The following is an 18373-nucleotide window of genomic DNA, read 5'->3' on the forward strand; positions in this document are numbered from 1 at the left end:
ACAGTAGATATTTTCATCTCATTCATCACAAATTGAAAGGATTGATTTTCATTCCTTTTATTTCATTCTCTATTCTCAGAAGTTCAATTTCAATCATTCATGATATTTATTTATGTATGCTCGTATAAGAGACAATATGTAAGCGATACAGACATGGAGACATTCAATTTTGCGGGGTAAAGTTTGCAACATTTTCTCGCCTTTATTTCTATTTTTTCTGCTTTTTTCCTCTCCATGCCATCCGGTTCGAACCCAAACTTCTCTCCATCCACAACCACAATGCTTTCTTCCTTCACCTCAATTTGACAATGATTCATTTGGCTTTTATCGTAAGGAAGAAAATATTCTCTCAATTTTATTCCACTACTATTGGTGCTGATTTATGTATTGGTAGATGTTGTGTATTATACGAGGACGATGAATTGAATAAATAAAAAGAGATTCAAATGGCAACATGTTGTATATGCGAAAATGAACATGCTATAGATGACAATGACAATTCAATTCATAATAAAGAGAGAGAAAGGAAGATAATATGGATAGATAGGTAGACTGTATAGTGAGTTGTGCTGAGTTTTTTGGACAGAAGACTTTAAGTTTGGTCATTTTGGGGTGTAGCAGATGGTGTAGGATGTGAAAATGTGTCAATATAGTCAACTTTGGACAATAAGATGAAGTAGCTTTTGGGATGCAGTCATTAAGTTTTTGGGATTGAATAATTAAGGTATTGATGGAGTTTGAATAAGTCAGTAGGTCTTGGCCTCAACTATAACTGCCAAATAGCTGGTAAAAGCATCAAGCATCAACAGAAAACTGCGCTTCTGTCCAGATCCACTCTCATTACTCTCATCACATCCGACAAAAATTGAATCATCTCCATCCACTAAACACTATCATTGTCCATGTCTCAATCTATTTTACTCACTGATGAAAGTGAAAAGTATGTGTTTATTTTACTGATTTCCATTATGTCGAATGATAGATTGATGTCGATATATCAGTGTTTGAATTGGAATCTGATGTTCATCATTGTATCTCTGTTTATGTTCTTCAATTTTTTTACATTCTTTTCATTTTCAATTGCAATTGAATGTTCCGTGCAGTTCATGTATCAATTGCAATATCCAATTTGAAAACTGAAAAAGCAATTTGTGTCATTCAACCTTTTGCAAGTTATAGAAGATTATTTTTTGGATGGGAAATGGTCATAGGTTGAGATTTATTGATCGATTATTATTTGGCAATTATTGTGTCTATATGGACATAAGTAAACTGTTTTGGATGAGATGATGTAAATTTTGGGGTATTTATGGATGGATTGATTGGTCTATAATTAAAATTTTTATTGAATTTTGGGTATTGTTCTGAAATTAAGCATTTGAGTTCTATAATAACATTCTTACCAACTACTGAAGACATGACGATTTAATGATCTAAATACACGATAATATGCTGTAGACCAATCTCTCCAGAACATTAAAGCGTGATAAATCAATGTTCATCAAAAGAAAATACTTCAGACATCTGAAAAATGCATTGACATGAACCGCAAAATCAGCAAAAAATTGATTTAGCTCTCGATCAATACAGAATGATTAAGAATATACATTGTCACATGCATGTTAAGAGCGATGCACTTTCAACTGATATCAATCAGATGTTGTTCTTGATAATGAATGATTTTGTAGTTTGAAAATTGAAGAATTAAGAGGGAAATTGATGCATTGTATCACATTTTGTCATCTAGATATTAATTTATTGTTGTGAATTGCTGGAGTTGAAAGGTTTTGTCTTGATGAATGGATTTGAGTTGTTTTATGATTGTGAATCATAGGTTGAAGTTGACACGAATTTTAAATGGAGTTGAGTTGACTAGAGTCGGTGTTGGTACACAACAGAGCTCAAAGTCTACTCGCATTTTGTCGAAATATTCGATCCTAGTCTACTGGACTGGATGTAAAATTTGAGTAGACTCCAAGCTCCGCGGTGAACCAACAGAAAGTTTGATGAAGGAATTGCTCCAAAATTGTCAAAATTAAGGATTGCGGAATGATCATTGAGGTATCAACGCTGTTAAATGAGCGAATTGACCAAAGGAATGTGATTTAGGCTAGAAATTGGACTAATTATCAATTCTAGATCAAGATCCTTGCCTAGAGTTTGTATCTAAATTTGTAATGAATTTGTAAATGAGCTTTAGTTCCAATACTACCGTAACTCAAGCCAAAAGTATAAGAACCCAATTTTAAAGTCATCTTAAAGCAAAACAAGCTCATATTTCTTAGTCAAAAACCTCATTTTACAGTCAAAAAAATTAAAACAAAGCTGAAATAAATTTTATTAAGACATAATTTCCAATCATCAAACAACTCACTAGAAACCTTTAAAAATTATCTTTAAAAATATTCTTCAACTACTCCGAAATGGCTTAATAAAAACTGTATCACATCTTGAATGTCAAAATGTTCAAACATAAAAAAATACACGCCATTCAGAATATCAACTAAAATATTTCGTTTTATCTCCTTTAATGTTGAATTTCGAGAGTAGAATGGGAAATATATCGCTTGTATCTATAAAGAACATAAAAGAAATTATCTTTCTATCTATGTAGCTCCACACAAAAAAATAAATAAATAAAGAAAATGTGTGTTAAGAAACTTTTTTTTCCTTTCATTCCTGCGAAGAACAAAAAAAAAAATGAAATTGAAGGAATTCATGAACATCGTTCGGTGGAGCCATAAAAAATTGTCAGGTGGTTTGCGTTTTAACTTCTACGTTTGGCATTTTTTTTTTCTTTCTTTCGTGATAGTAAATCGAAGATGAAAGAAGGAATGTTAAAGAACATAAAAAAGTGCTTTAAAAGGGAGAGAAATTGGTTGTACATGAAATTATGAGGAGGTCGAGTGTCCTTGAGGATGATTTTGTCAGGAATTCAATTTTAAAGAGCTGAAATTTGATGCAGAAGATCAGAAACTGTAAACAAAACACCAAATCAACCAAATAAGAGCAATTCACTCTGTCAGTGACTTAACACATCTCCCTTCTATGTATGCACTTAGTGAATGACCTCAAAACGTCAATTTGATTAGCCCAGATACTAAATCTCCAAGATTCCTCATCATTCCCTAACAAAATCACCATAAGAATCGAAGTAAAACATGAAACATTATGTGCAATAAAAGAAAATTGACAAAAGAACAGAAGAAACTTTAAGAAAAATGGAATAAATTTTTTGAGGAGTATTAAGTGCCAAAAGTCGTAAAAAAAATTTCATCCACAACGATACAAAAAATGAAATTCTTATGCTGCTCTTTTTAATCTTTTCACTTACTTTAAATGGAATTCTTGTAGCATCTTCTGTTGATTAGCAGTTCCTTTAAAAAACTTTTTATATCTCACCATCATCATTTACATCCATTGAAAATCTGCTTTAGAAGGACGTCAAGTTGTTTGGATTGAATGAAATTAGGAAGAAGAAAAAATTTTCATTCATGCGGCTTGTGTAATTGCGTTAGAATTAAGTGTCTAATAGACATGACATTCATGACTACCCTTTTTTGAGCCATTTCATTCAACCACCGGAAAGAATGTAATTGCTGTGCTTTGAATGGATGAGCTTTAATTTACGTTGAACATGAACATTTTTGTGCGTGTCGTGGAGGTGAATTATCATCTGGTGCTGTATATTGTTGTTGTTGTTTGTGATGAAGAGTTTTTTGATGAGATTTAGATTTTTTGAGGTGCTTTTGTGGCTGTTAAGGGAGTTTTGATGATGGGATTCTAAGAATTGATGGTTTGAATGTGTTTGTGTGCTTAGTATTATATAAGAGTGTTTTTCAAAGCTGCAGCTTTAAGTATTAAGCTACATGAGTCACACAATCCAATATTCTGACCAAATTCTTGATTTAGAAAGAATAAGCCTTGCTTTACCTCAAACAAATCGAAGTTATTGATAGTTTCTTGATATTTTGAATATCACATTACATTTCCCCAGCAACAGCATCAACAGCGAATCCAAAAGCATACTTTCAAGGATCACAAATCATAAAATTCTTTAATATCCCTCAAACTACTGCCAATCTTCCATCAATCCTCCTCAAAATTCACCATAAGCAATAAACAAATTAGTCTCACATAAAATTCCATCCATCTATGCCTTTATGTCTATAATGTGTCTAGCAGACATCCAAAAACATAATCTAGCATATTTTCAATTAACGTCAATCTAAATTAAGTCAGACATAATAAAAACGAATTTTATTCCTCATTTTCAGGTCCAGCATTTTGGGGCTTAATCAATCCCGAATGGTCATTGTGCAATAAAGGTCGACGACAATCACCTGTAAATTTAGAGCCTCAACGATTACTGTTTGATCCAAATTTGAGGCCTTTGCATATTGATAAGCATAGAGTAAGTTAATGGATATGACATGAAAATGTTTGGATGTAACAAGATTTTAATTGTGAATATGCAAATTGCTACAAAATGTTTTGAGTCTGTATTGCTGTATGCTGTTGTGAATGCAGATTTAATGGCAGATATTCAATGCAGTTTGTTGACATTGCAGATAATTGAGTCAAGGGATGGAAACTTGGAATTTTTGAGATTTCATTAGAAAATTCAAATTTTCTAAATTGAGGAAAATTCAGGAAAATTCAGGAAAATTGAAGAGAATTCCATAAAATCACATCCAAGTGTCCATCCCTTGACATCATATGCATATCAAAATATTTCACACTAAAATTACATTTACCTCAATATTCCTCCTATTCAATGTATTTTTCTATCCATTTACAGATTAGTGGAACAATAGCAAATACAGGACATAGTGTAATATTTACAGTTGACAATGATACAATATATAATTCATATGGGAACATCAATAGTATGAGCAGTAGTAGCCTAAACAACATGCAAATTAGTAATCAGATACCTGTCAATTTGACCGGCGGTCCACTATCGTATCGTTATCGATTTCATGAAATTCACATACATTATGGACTACATGATCAATTTGGCAGTGAGCATAGTGTGGAGGGTTATACATTTCCAGCTGAGGTGAGAGTTATTTTTATGCTGAATTATCGTCATTTGATGCGACTGGTGGGATTTGATTTGTTGGGAAAATTTGAGACTTTTTGTGGCTATATCCAAAAAAATTCAATTGAATTTAGGAAGTTCCTATAGTCTATTGATACAATATCCGATATTACATCCAATTTTCTACAATAAATTAAAAATTTAAATCCTCTTTCAATTTAAAGTTCTTGTTAAAAATATTCCAATAATCCTCAACAAATTTATACTAAACTGCTCAATAAAAATTCTTTATTCATCCCTTCCTGTAATAAAATTTCAATTTTAATCAAATGAAAATATTTTTAATCAAGATGAGCTTAGTAAAAACTTGTTCTTTGCATCTATAAAAAACATGCACATTAAAATAAACAAGCCCGAGCAGCACAATGAGGGGAATTGCATTTTTCTGCTGTAAAACTGTGACGCAACCAGCCATCATGCTGCCAACGATGTCTATGGAATAGATGGTTCCCTTCCAAACACGCTGTGCTGCTCGGGATGAGAATAATTTCTCCCAACAACTTTAAGCTTCGAAAAACTGCAAAGAAAAAAATTTATTTTATGCAACAAACAGCAAAAAGAAGCTGTTTACTTAAAGTTAATAATTTTGTCGTGAATATAAGCTGTAGTTATGACTAAAGGCACCATGGGAGTTGAGGAAATATTGTGTACGAACAAATAGCAAAGCAAAAAAGCATAAATTTTCATTTCTTCCTCATTTTCTCACTCCCTTTCCTCATTTAAGACTATTTGCTTCCTTTTCGAGACTTTCTCATTCCATCAGCCAAGAATATGAGTTCGTTATGTCCAGTTGCTTTTCTTATTTGTAAGTAAAAGTATAAGGATAGTAATTCATCGTCATGATCATAATAATAAGTAAATGAAAAGAGGGAAACTATACTTTTTTTGTGTTTGGAGATTGAGGAAAGGTTTGTGACTTGTTCTTGGGGTTTGTGACTTAAGGATGATTTAAGGAAGTTGCCTAAGTGTTTTTAATGATTAAGTCAACTTCATGAGATATTTAAGTGAGGTTTTGGATCACAATTGATCTAGAAGGAAAGCAAAGTATGAAAGAAAGTTAAAGTCAGCTTCAAGCTTAGTGTGGCTGATATTCTGATTTGGTATAGGCTTGCAGATCATCTGTGACTACAGACATTGATTGATTTTATCAAATTTTCTAAAAATCCCCACAAAAATGTTTGTCCAAGTGACTTAGTATGCTGCCTTTCTCTTACGAATCTTTTTGAGTTTGATACAGCGTCTTGCAGACTGTGTGGCTGCGTAAGAGAACTGTTAGCAAGCCATAGCATCTATTGAATTGGGATCAAGCAGATTTGATTCATATTGGATGCGTAGGAATCCACTAAGTCGGTACTCACTGTCCTTGCGTCATAATTTAGGAATTATTGCAGCTTGTGTAATTTGAAGATAACAAGAGGATTCAACATTCACCTGATAGTAATCCATCCGACAAACTTCCAAAATCCATCCTAATTCCATCCCTTGACACCTAAAAGTATAAACCAAAACACAAAGAATAAGAAGAAATAAGGAAGATAAATAAATAAACTGGTATTTATAGTTGTGTGAAAATTTATTAAAAGCTCGAAAAGCATAAGCAGAAGCAGCAAAGTAGCAAACAATATTGTTGCTATTACTATTATTATCCCTATCCTTTTTTTTAACTTCTTACATTGTAAGCGAGAAGAAGAGAAATTCACGCTTATTGTTTGTGTGCCATTTACTTGCTATCATTTTCTTCGTGCTTATTCATTTCATTATTCACATTGTTATTATTATAACTATTTTCATATTTTCGCTTTCTTTTATTCAGCTTAGTTTTTTTTTGTAAAGATGATAGGAATTTATTAGTGGAAACGAGAATAAAAGGTTCCTTATTTTCTAATGCTATCTTTTTATTTTCTTACAAATTTCTTTTTTGTGACATAATGCGGGATAGTTCATGTACATTATTATGCGAGGGTATCTGGACTAGATTAAATCTGGCTTTGGTATTAATTGACGACTTTTTAAAGCTAAGCTTCAAAGCGATGAGCTTTAAAGTTTTTAGTTTGACTTATAAAATTGATGATTCGTTATGATGCGGCGACTTTTTTTAAGGTTTGGCTTCAAATTGTGAACTATCGACGCCTAGCTTCAAAGCAATGTTTTTTTAGACTTAGATTTAAAGCAACGATTCTATCAAAATTTCAAAATTAAAAGTCTTTAAAATTCAGTTTTAAAGTAATGACTCTTTTAAAGCTTGAATATAAAGCAACGACTTTTTAAAACTCAGCTTAAAGTTAAGCTTCAAAGTAACGAGTTCTTAGAATCAAAGCTTTGAAATTAAGACATAAACGACGAGAATTTCAAAGCTGAGATTCTAAAAAATCGATGATTTGTAATTTAACTTGAAGCTGAGGATTAAAAAGTCGTTGCTTTAAAAGAATTTTAACTTATTAAAGCTAAACTCTAAAGTTGGATCTCTTCTTAAAGCCAGGCTTTGAAGCAACAACTTCAAATGCTTAATATCAGATTAATAAACATCAAAGCTCTTAAATCATTACTCTTTCCAACAAAATCAATGAATCATCGCTTAATCTAACCTAATTATTCTCCAATTTAATTGATTCAGTTTATTTACCTGCCACAATCAAATTAATTTACTCTTTAAATAAGCCAAATTGATAATTCATCGACTGATTCAAAATTCATGACATGTTCGAAATTAGAAGTTCAAACACCGTACTTAAACTCTAACATTCACCGTAAGCTCAATCAATACAATAAAGTTGGTCCAAATAAATTTTTTGTTCTGAATTTCATTAGCAGAAGGGATTTTAGCTTCATCAAATATTGATATCAAACAATTTAACCTTGATTAAGAGAAAATTAAGAGAACATTCAACTTAAAGTCCATAAAATAACCACAACTAAAATCAATAAAGTTTTGCCTTTCTTCGGTTTATTTAACCTCATTGAATTATTGCATTGCATCACGACATCGAGATAATCGTAAAACCATTCTCATATACTGCAGTTTGAGGGGAGTAAAGGTTAAAAAATATATATTTTCATTACCAAAAAGAGTGTTGGACGTAGAAAAAAACAAGGAGAATGAAAGGGTCATGAAATGGCTTTAAAAAATTACTTTCAGGAAAATGAATAAACAGTAATGAAGCAAATAAGTTAGAAATGCAAGTTGTTGTGGATATTGAGAAGATTTTGCATGCTCTTTTGTTGTTTTTGACAATTCTTGGGTATGCTTTAAATCGACGACTATTTTGGGACTTCTAGCATCAAAGCGTTACTTTGTTATAAGATCTTGATTTAAAACGATGACTTTTTGTAAGTTTATGCTTCAAATCGACGACTTTTTATAAGGTTAAGCCTCAAATAGACAACAATTTAGAAAGTAAAGCTTCAAAGCGATGATTTTTAAAGGTTAAGCTTTAAAGCAATGATTTATTTTTGGAAGTGAAGCTTCAAAATGTCAATTATTTGATTATTCAAGCTTCAAAGTGCCGACTTTTACCAAATTAAAGCTTCAAACCAAATCAACGACTAGACAGTCAGTCAAACTGAAAACAACCCCAACTCAACTCCATTCAATGCTAAATGTTGTAGTCAAGCAGATATAGCAAAAGTGTTGATTATTTAAGTAAATAAAGTAAAGTAGAGAAGAAAAAAAAAGTTTACTTAAAGTTTTTGCCAGGATGAAAAAACATAAAGACAAGATTTATTGGTATTTACTGTTTATCTAGGAACTATGTTAGTTCAATGCTTAGTTAAAGGCATTAAACACGGGTCGAGACAGAGATTCCAAAAAGGAGAAAATTTGTTGCAAACATAACAAAAAAAAAGATTTTAAATTGCATAGAATGAAAATCGATGTTGCCGAACTGAATTTTTGTTGGGTTTGAGTTCCATTCCACAGACATAGAAAAAAGGAGGAAATTGCTTATTTCAGCAAATAATAATTACAAAAGTCAATATTTATTCTAAGCTTTTATCTTTTTTGATCTTTAAACTGGAAAAAGGAAGCTTCTTATGTTGGTTATTCGCATTTAGTTCCATGTGTTGTAGGTGGTTGAAAATTATGAAAACTATTTTGAGATAAAATTATCTTTTGTACTATTTTGGGATGTAATTTTAAAAGCAATTACTTGAATATTTTTTTAGATTTATTACAGCATTCAGTGGAGAAGTTTGGAGATGGGTTAACTTATTTATGTTCACTTTCTGTTTTTATTCTTATTTATTGGAGATTTTTTGTGCATAGGAAAAAGTTTTGTCTAGCTAAAGTTTATAGTTTCTGTGGAAAGAATGTAGACAAAAGTGTGTGGGTGAATATATAGGAAATGTTTATTGAATTGAGAGATTTAACATTGGTTTTACCTGTACTTACTTATTTTTAGTTGAAGAATGCTTGTGGTTTGGGAATTTTGGATGTTAGAAATACTTTGTGTGCTGAACAAAGCATGAGATCAACGAAGATTTTGTATGGCAAAATCGATTTGATTTTGTTTAAGTTTTAGAGTTGAGTTTGAGTTCTGTTGTTGAGTATGGCCTTATATGGATAGTTTTACAGTGTTAGAATCGGGATTTTTCATCTTTACCTCCTATTTGGATTCAATTTAAGATGAAAACTGCATAATACAAGGTCGTGCAGTTTAGTTTCCTCAAGATCTACCAAAAAGTCATCTAATTTTGAATTTAGGACCGAAAGGGAAGATGAAGTGAGTTGGTAGGTGGTGATTTCCACCTACAGCAACTAAACAGCCCCAAATCTACCCTTGATTACTTCAAAAACATCCACAATTTATTAAAAATTCCTAAAATTTTGATTCAATTTTCCATATAATCCGTCCATTCACTTCTTTTTTCCAAAAAAGAACTTATCCCATAAAATATTTTTCAATTCTATTCTTCTCCAAAAAAAAAAAAATCATAAAGCCATTTATTTTATTTCCATTGCATAAAGCATACAAAAAAAAAGTAGTCTTCATAAATCCAAATGATGATTTGCAAATATTGTAAAAAGAATAAAGATGAGAAAAATATTCATGACTACAAATTTTTGTGCAATAAATCTTTTTGAAAAAAGTTGTTAGTCATCTTTTCATAAGTTTTTAGCATTGGGGATGGGATGAATGTTTTGTGGATGGGCTGTTTGTCTGTGGATTATCATGGAGGATGAGCTGTTGTGTGATTTATATTGAATTTTGGGTAATTTTGGATGAAATTATAATGAAATTTGGAAGTAATATACCTGAGCGTTACAATTGAAGAAAGCATAACCGCATAGAGCATGTGAAGGCCAAATTGTTGCCATTTATAGACTGTCTCCATTTGCTGTTAATAAAAGAGATTTAGAAAAAGCATTAAAACCTCCGTGGCAAAGCTTTCTTTACTTATGTCGCTCGGATTAAGAATGCTTGGCCATCCAAGTGCCATAGTGGCTATAGTAGCTAATATTGATTGCGCACAGGTAATATTCACAAAATTTTGAATCAATTGTGTTTGCTTGCCATACAGTCTTCACATTTACTTCTCTAAATTCCCTTAAAATCTGATCCAGTCAACCACAATCTGCGTCTCAAACTCCAAAACCTCTACAGCACATCTCAAACCAACAATTTTCTTTTATAAACTACAAATATTCTTTTATCAACAAGTCGTAGTTTCAACTTTCTTCATGGAGACTTTTTCTTGACTATTCTCAAAAAACTAACGAGAATCCAACAAGATTATTTTTATTTCATTCTTTCTATATAAGCATCTACTTCCACTGATTGCTTTCCTATGAAAATGAAATAAAAAAGAAGAAGAAGTTAAGGGAAGAATCAAGATGAGCGTTAAAGTGTCTCAACTTTCTTTTTCGAGTTTAATGAACCGTCTCTGTTTGCTTCAGTGCTGGAAAATTTCTATAACATCCTTCAAAGAGCATTTCCTTGTTTATTTTACCACCTTTTTGGAAGAAATACGTAAAAGGAAATGCTGCTGAAGTATGAAATGAGAAAATCAAAAAAATAAAATTACCTTATTTAATTATGCTGATTATGATGATTATGATGACGATGGTTGGGGACACGTTGAATAATATGCTGAGAAATTTGGAATTTTTACTCAAAATTGTCATTTTTTGGTGATTTTTTGAATTTTTTGGGTCATTGAAGAAGAAACTAGTCGCTGGGGCAGTTCTATGTGCTCTATAGCTTTCCTTGAGAGTTAAAATCGAAGAACCTTGAATCCCAAATCTAAATCACACCAATATGTCGCAGCATCAACACATACCTAACATCCAACAACCATCTATCAATAAAACTAACAAATATCCCTTAAATCTCATCCAGATACAAATATTCGGCTATAATTCTCAACTTTATACAAATTATTCCGATGCTGTTTATCGAGCACAAGGTATAGTTGCAGTTTCCGTGCTCTTACAGGTAATTACACATCCTGCCTCACCCATAGCTTCCATACAATGTTGCAAACATTTTTTATATTAAATTGAATTAATTTTTTTTATTTCCAGCTCGGTGACCTTTCAAACCCAGAGCTTCGCATGCTAACCGATCAATTAGATAAAATTCGATTTGGTGGCGATGAGACGCCCGTAAAGCGTTTATCCGTTCGTGGCCTACTTCCCGACACGGAACATTATATGACTTATGAGGGATCTACAACGTCACCATCATGTCATGAGACAGTTACGTGGATAGTTTTAAATAAACCAATTTACATAACGAAACAACAGGTGAGTGTGAACAGCAACAACAACAACAATAATATAAGGAAAGACGAGAAAATTATGTTCTAGCATGACATGGCACAAATATTGTTGCATGAATAATTCAACTACTGACTAAACGGAAGAGAAGAAGTTAAAAAAATATAACAGCACATGATGATGGTTATCGTTTGATATAAAAATTAAGAATTAAATGAGAGACTAGCATGAGCTGATGAAGAAGGAATTAAAAATTGAGATTTTTTTTGTTTTTTCGGTTGTGAAGAGAATTTTAATTGGATTTTTATCGGAGTTCTGACATGTTTTTCAACTTAATTAAAGCAATAAAAAAGAGTTTTGTGAATCAAGTTCAGTGATGACATGTCTGTTAGGTAGGATGAGTTGTAGAGCTAAGGTTGTTGTTATTTGGTGGTAAAGTGGAGGAATTAATAGTCTTGTATACATTAGGTGCTTGAGTATCATCTCTGAACTTCCTTTCTGAAGTTCTGACTTATGCGATCGATCATGTTTCAGTTGATTATGGCTGTTTATGGGTCAGTCCTAATAACCATACATGATTAAGCACACAGTATTATTAGAATCAAGCGCTTGCTGAGTTATTAAGTGACAATCAATTGATAACACTGTCAAAGACAGGAATTACAGCACACCATCCATAATAAACCCGATCAGCTTAAAGAATAGACCATTTGAGCCAGAATTGTTCAATTTTTAACAATTAGTTAACTCCAAAATTTGTGAATCCTTTACAATTTTCTGATGAGTATCTGACGCAAGGGACACATAACGTCATGTCATCGACGCCTTAATGGAATCATGATTTGTCACTCATATCCCAGTCTCACCTACTAGAAGCTATTTGAAAACGACCACTCCATTCTATATTGCATATTCCATCAACCATACCCATCACATCACATGAACAATGTCAATTTTCCTCTAATTATCATTCTCTCCAATCCCCCTTACAAAATAATAATTAACTGCAATTCGATCACCTCCTCCTTTTTCCTCCATCAAAATTGAATGAAAAATTCTTCAAATTGTGACCGTTCCATTCAAGTACTAATGAACACAAACGAGAAATTATTGAGATGCCAGACAGTAAACAGAAAATAAAAATAGACGAAAGGAATAGAGTTGGAGGGAGGTGGGGGTGGACGAGATAGAGAGTAACTGGACATGAGGCTATAATTTTCTAATTAGTTTGATTAATGGTCGATGTTACAACATTTTGAACTTGATTAATAGCCTTTTACTGCTTACTTGCTAGCTTTTTCCCTCTTTTATCAAGATTTTTTCACCCCCTTTTTTCACTACATTGTATGCAGCTTTCCTCAAGCTTTCCTGTCCTGCTTTTTATGTATTTTATGTGAGGACTTTTCATCACATCATTTTCAATAGAAGGAAATTTGTCAAATGAACTTTTTTTCATCCTCCGTCCTTTTTGGGAGCACAAAAGTTTGAGTTGCTTTGAGACAAATTGACATGCAATGACAGAGGTCAAATGGAACATTATGAGGACTATAATGTGCTATTTAATGTGACTTTATATATGACATTCCTAACCCTTGTGTCATATCATCGTCATCAGCATCAGGATGGGAATTGTGATTATCTTTTTAAAGGGGATGTGGAATGTGTGAATAAGGATGAATATTGTTAATTGAAAAGTGATGAAGTTTTCAGTATTAAAGCTAGGTTGGAATGGTTTTTAGAAATTTCAAGAGTGTTTTCCGTTCGGTTGACGGCCTTGCTGCAATTTAGAACGAATATTGCCTTATTTATAATACTTACGGCTACTTACACTACTTGCTTCGCTAGCCGTACAGATTTGGTACAGATCAATTGTCATTTTTGGCCTCCCTCAGATACCGCCTGAAACTTGTTCTATTACTGGCTTCCGCTACGCTATATTAAGGCAAGACAAGACTTGTTTTATGATTCATTCTAGAAAAAATCATTCCGGAATGCTAAACGGTGGTCAATGGAGGTTATTGCAGTGTTCATGAGTGCAGTTTAGTTAGAACAAGCAACAATCGCTTGGATCATGTCCAATAAGTGGTAATAAATCGTTCAGCACTTAATATTTAGTATACTATATGCTTGATCGCTTTTAGAACTACATTCTAATGTAATCCACTCAGAAATATTATTCAAAGAGGTCAATTAGAAATATTACTAGATTTTAAAGAGTGTATAGACAGTCAGTGACATTCAAAAGCATTTTAGCCTTTACAATTAACTACAAGCTAGTCCAAACTACAAATTCTTCCAAACTTAACCATTAAATTTACACAAAAATTAAAATCCTCTTAAATAGTCAAACAATCAAGCCATAAAATCATTATAAAATCAAATTTAAAGCACAACCAACCAAAAAAGTAAAAAGTTTCAGTTTACCAAATGAATTGTATACAATTTAACTGCATCAGTAATAGGAAAATTGTGGCAACGTTCATAGCAGCAATTTTCATAAAATTCAATTGCGATGCGCGAGCGGGAAAAGTAAAAAAAAATCAATTGAAATACAAATAATGTGGGAAATGATAGGATTTTAACGACCGAAATTTACTGTATTTACTCATTGTCTCTTTCTATTTTTTTGTCTGCAGCACCCCCACTCTCGTCATGTCGTATTATTTGCACTACACTGTATGGCTATATAGCTACAAAAAAAAAGAGTTTTTATTGTTTCAATTTTTACATGCAACAGCATGCAAGTGCAATGCAAATTTGACATCGAAAAATTAATTTCATTATTTGCATCGACGACGATAAAAGTCAGTTAAATTGAAAAATGGGGAGGAAATACTCTTTTTTTTGTGCTGCTCGTGTGTGCTCATGTCGCTTTGTATTTTTGTTTGGGGTTAATGTTTACCTTTCCACTTGTGACGAGTGGATTTAAAAAAATGAGAATTGAATATTTTTTAGGATGGACAATGGTCATGCTTACATTATGAATTGAGCGATGGAAAGTCAATGACTTTGTAATCTGATGCTAGAATTTTTATTGTGGAATTTATGAATTATTTAGGAAGTGCATTTATGCTTCAAAATGGATGTATTTTTTGGAAATTTGATTTTACTTCCAATTGATATTCCCAACAGATAATCAATCAGGCAATATCATTAAAAATAAATCTGTCAATCAATTATCAGTAAAAGCTTATTGTCTCATTCATGACATAATGTCCAATTTTTTTGCTCATTAAATTAACATAAAATTGAAGCTACATACAGCCATTTCAATTCTCATTGACTGTGTAAAAACTAATTAAACGTGAAAATAATAAAAATAATTTTCAATAATTCATTGATTGCACATTAAATAAAGCAGTGCCAATGAAAAAAAAAGTAATTAATTAAAATTTATTTCCATCTCATAAAATCGATTTATTTTGTATCAATAATCAACGATTCATGAAATAATTAATGAGTGAAAGGCATATAAAGTTGTGGATGATGAATCTCGTGTGAATATGGTCAGAAATTAGTGGCTCATTGAATTTTTACTTAATCAACTCCGTGCCTGTGTCTACTCTCAATTTAAATATTTATTTTATTAATTTCCATTATTTTACAGCTTCATGCCTTAAGGCGGTTAATGCAAGGTGCACCAGATCATCCGAAGGCACCGCTCGGAAATAATTTCCGACCACCACAGCCATTATTGCATCGACCAGTGAGAACAAATATTGACTTCAGGAATAAACAGCCAAATGGAAAGGCTTGTCCTACAATGTATAAGGAAGTGCATTATAAAGGTTAGTATGGGGATGACTGTTGCTTATTTATGGGAGGGATTGGATGTTGGTCATATTTATCAGTTTAAATGTTTATTCATTTGCAATAATTCACTATGAATGTACCCGATCAGCACATATTCAAGTGTTGTCATCACGGCAATGAGACTGCAGTGCAATTAGAGCCATGTGGCACCCAGTTGACGTCCTTAGTGTACTGAAGTCTCATCTCTGTGATGGCCAGACTTCAATGTGCTTGGCCACCCCAATTCCCATTCAATGTATGCCAACCAATATGAATTATTGGCTCAATCCCTTCACCACTTACTTCCATACCAATTTCTCTTGATTAAAATTACTTAATTAAACACATCTCCTTCCTTTATCCCACAGCAAACACATGGAAACAACATTGAAATTTATGAATGAATTTTCACATCAATTAAATCTTCCAGAACGAGAGTGCGACACAGACAGAGTCAATAGCAAAAACCATCAAGCAACGGCTGTGTTAAAAGTCATGGCAATCAGCCCATTCGCTCTCCTCTCCCCCCACCAAATCCATAAAATATCAATTTATTCGATTTTATGTAAATAATGCCAATCATTAATAGTAATAAAAATAATTATTATAACTCATGGTAAGTGACTACGCGATGTAATGCAATAATAATCCTCATATCCGCTAGAATAATAAAAATAAAAAAAATTTCAGTTACATTTTAATGAGGCTTATTTACAATTCCGTATGATATTTACCGAATGAGTAAAAAAATGTGGAAAAATTTCTCAATTTTCCCAAATAACCAAAGATCAATTCCTGTTAAATTTGTTGTGTAATGTAAATACAGAGTAAAAAAAATGAATATTGAATTTAATTAATTAATTAATTTTTAGTGTGAAAAAAATTAAATGAAGTCATCCAGGAATGAAAATTCATTCATGAGGCGTTAAAATTGAAAATAATTGGTGAAAAAAGGAAAATTATTTTTCGGAAAAATGTTTTAGTGTTGAGAGCTAAAAACAAAAATTGTAGTTGAAAATGAAATTAAATACTGTTTTTTGAGGTTATGTGTTTATGGCCAGAGTAATTAGATAGTTGAGGTAGAAATGTGGACAAAATTTTAATGAATTTGATTCGTCAAAAACTGTTGGAAATTGTATGAAAAATTTTGAAAATTGAAATTTCTTTGAATTATTTTTGAAAAAATGTTGATTAATTTTGGTTAATTTTAGTAGAATTTATTGAATTTCTTCCTATAACTATTGACTTTGAAATTGAGGAATTTTGGATAATTTTAGATGCAAAAATCAATTGAAAATCATCATGGCAGCAAAAATGCAGTACTCGCCAAGAACTCGAATTTTGTATGAAAATGTATGACTCGATTCAATTTAAAATTCGAGTCGACTTCGAGCTCTTGTGTTCCTCAACCGAATCTTAATCGATTCCAGAGAAAGTATTGTCGGATTCAGGTGCTCTTTTGCTGTTTCTAATCATACTAAATCGGTTTGTGCATTTGCAACGCACAATTTGTGGTTAGATACATTTCATGGCTCATAACCTGAGCAGAGTTGTGCAGAGTTGCAAAAGCAAAATTCAAAGCTACAGACCAAGTCTCAAGTATTCCGGGAGATAGTGATTTGGAGGTCAAACCGAACCCCTTTTTGGTATAAACTCTTCAATTTGCAAAGGTTTTTGAGACAAAATTGAGACCCAAACCGAATTTTGAGCTCGGAGTTTGCTCGAAGTCGACTCGATTTTGTATGACTTCATATGAAATTTGGATCGATTTCGAGCTCTGGTGCTAGAGGTCTCTTGAAACCAAAGTAAATTCTAGCCAATTTAAGTTAATTCTTAGCTAACGGCTCTAATTGAATTTAAAAGAGTTTAAAAGATTTTCATTCCATTTTTCCGACTCAATGTCTTTCCCCTGAGTGCATTAAAGTTTAAAAATCCTAACATAATGCAGAAAACTTCTTAAGAATTTCAAATAAATTCTAAAGTACTTCAAAACTTGTTCTCAAATCCATCATCGCTACCCTTGAGCTTAAAAATCCAAAACAACAAAACAAAACAAAAAAATCGAAAAAAATCTTTTATTTCACATAGTTCCAGCACTTCATAAGCACGCACATGAAAAATTGCATATAAAAATGTAAAACAATTCACAAATCGTATCAACAGAAACAAAATCGCTGTAAAATTTACAAGAATAAAAAGAAATTCAAAAAAAAAGAAGTATGAAGGAACAAGAAAGGTAGAAACTACTTTAAATGCATAATAGTTAGTTAATGGAAAAATTATAATGGAAAACTTCGTGAAAGATTTTCTCATGCAAAAGAAGTGAAATGAAAAGTTTTCGTTTTGCAAGCAAATAAATAAGTTTCTTATAAACTCATGGTGAATTTGTAAAGGAACTGGAACTAAAATTTATTTCGTTATTTTTTGTTCCTATTTTTGGTATTTTAAAGTGGAATTCAAGATTTTTGCATCGAAAATTATTCAAAATTTATCAAAAAATTGTCAAATTCAATTTCATACCCCATAGACCCCCCTTCACCCCCCCCCCCCCCCAAATTTCTCAAAATTTATTTTCATCATAGATAGAAAAATTTTCCATTTCACATAAGAGTAAAAACTGAAAATGATATAGTAAAATTTCGAGTTGCTGCTTGACAAATGACACAAAAAAACAAGAGTAAAATTAAAATAAAAAGTAATAAAAATGTAGAATAAAAAAAAGGTTCATTCAGAGTAAGTACATACAACTTATGCAACAAATA

At 31.9% G+C, this 18373-nt stretch overlaps 1 protein-coding gene across 1 annotated transcript in view; it reads left to right on the plus strand.

Moving 5' to 3' along the window:
- Positions 1 to 17303, plus strand: part of CARPB (Carbonic anhydrase-related protein B) — a 49782-nt gene extending 32479 nt beyond the window's left edge. The window contains exons 4-9 of the mRNA XM_070646200.1: positions 4278 to 4414; positions 4802 to 5062; positions 11440 to 11535; positions 11625 to 11846; positions 15427 to 15607; positions 15980 to 17303. Of these exons, the coding sequence (XP_070502301.1) occupies positions 4278 to 4414; positions 4802 to 5062; positions 11440 to 11535; positions 11625 to 11846; positions 15427 to 15607; positions 15980 to 16002 (920 nt within the window). The 3' untranslated portion in view covers positions 16003 to 17303. The remainder of the gene's footprint in view (positions 1 to 4277; positions 4415 to 4801; positions 5063 to 11439; positions 11536 to 11624; positions 11847 to 15426; positions 15608 to 15979) is intronic.
- Positions 17304 to 18373: the final 1070 nt, after the last annotated feature.

This window comes from Chironomus tepperi, unplaced genomic scaffold (assembly GCF_022539635.2).
Source record: "Chironomus tepperi strain 1889 unplaced genomic scaffold, CSIRO-AGI_Ctep_v1 contig_359, whole genome shotgun sequence".
NCBI classification, from domain to species: domain Eukaryota; kingdom Metazoa; phylum Arthropoda; class Insecta; order Diptera; family Chironomidae; genus Chironomus; species Chironomus tepperi.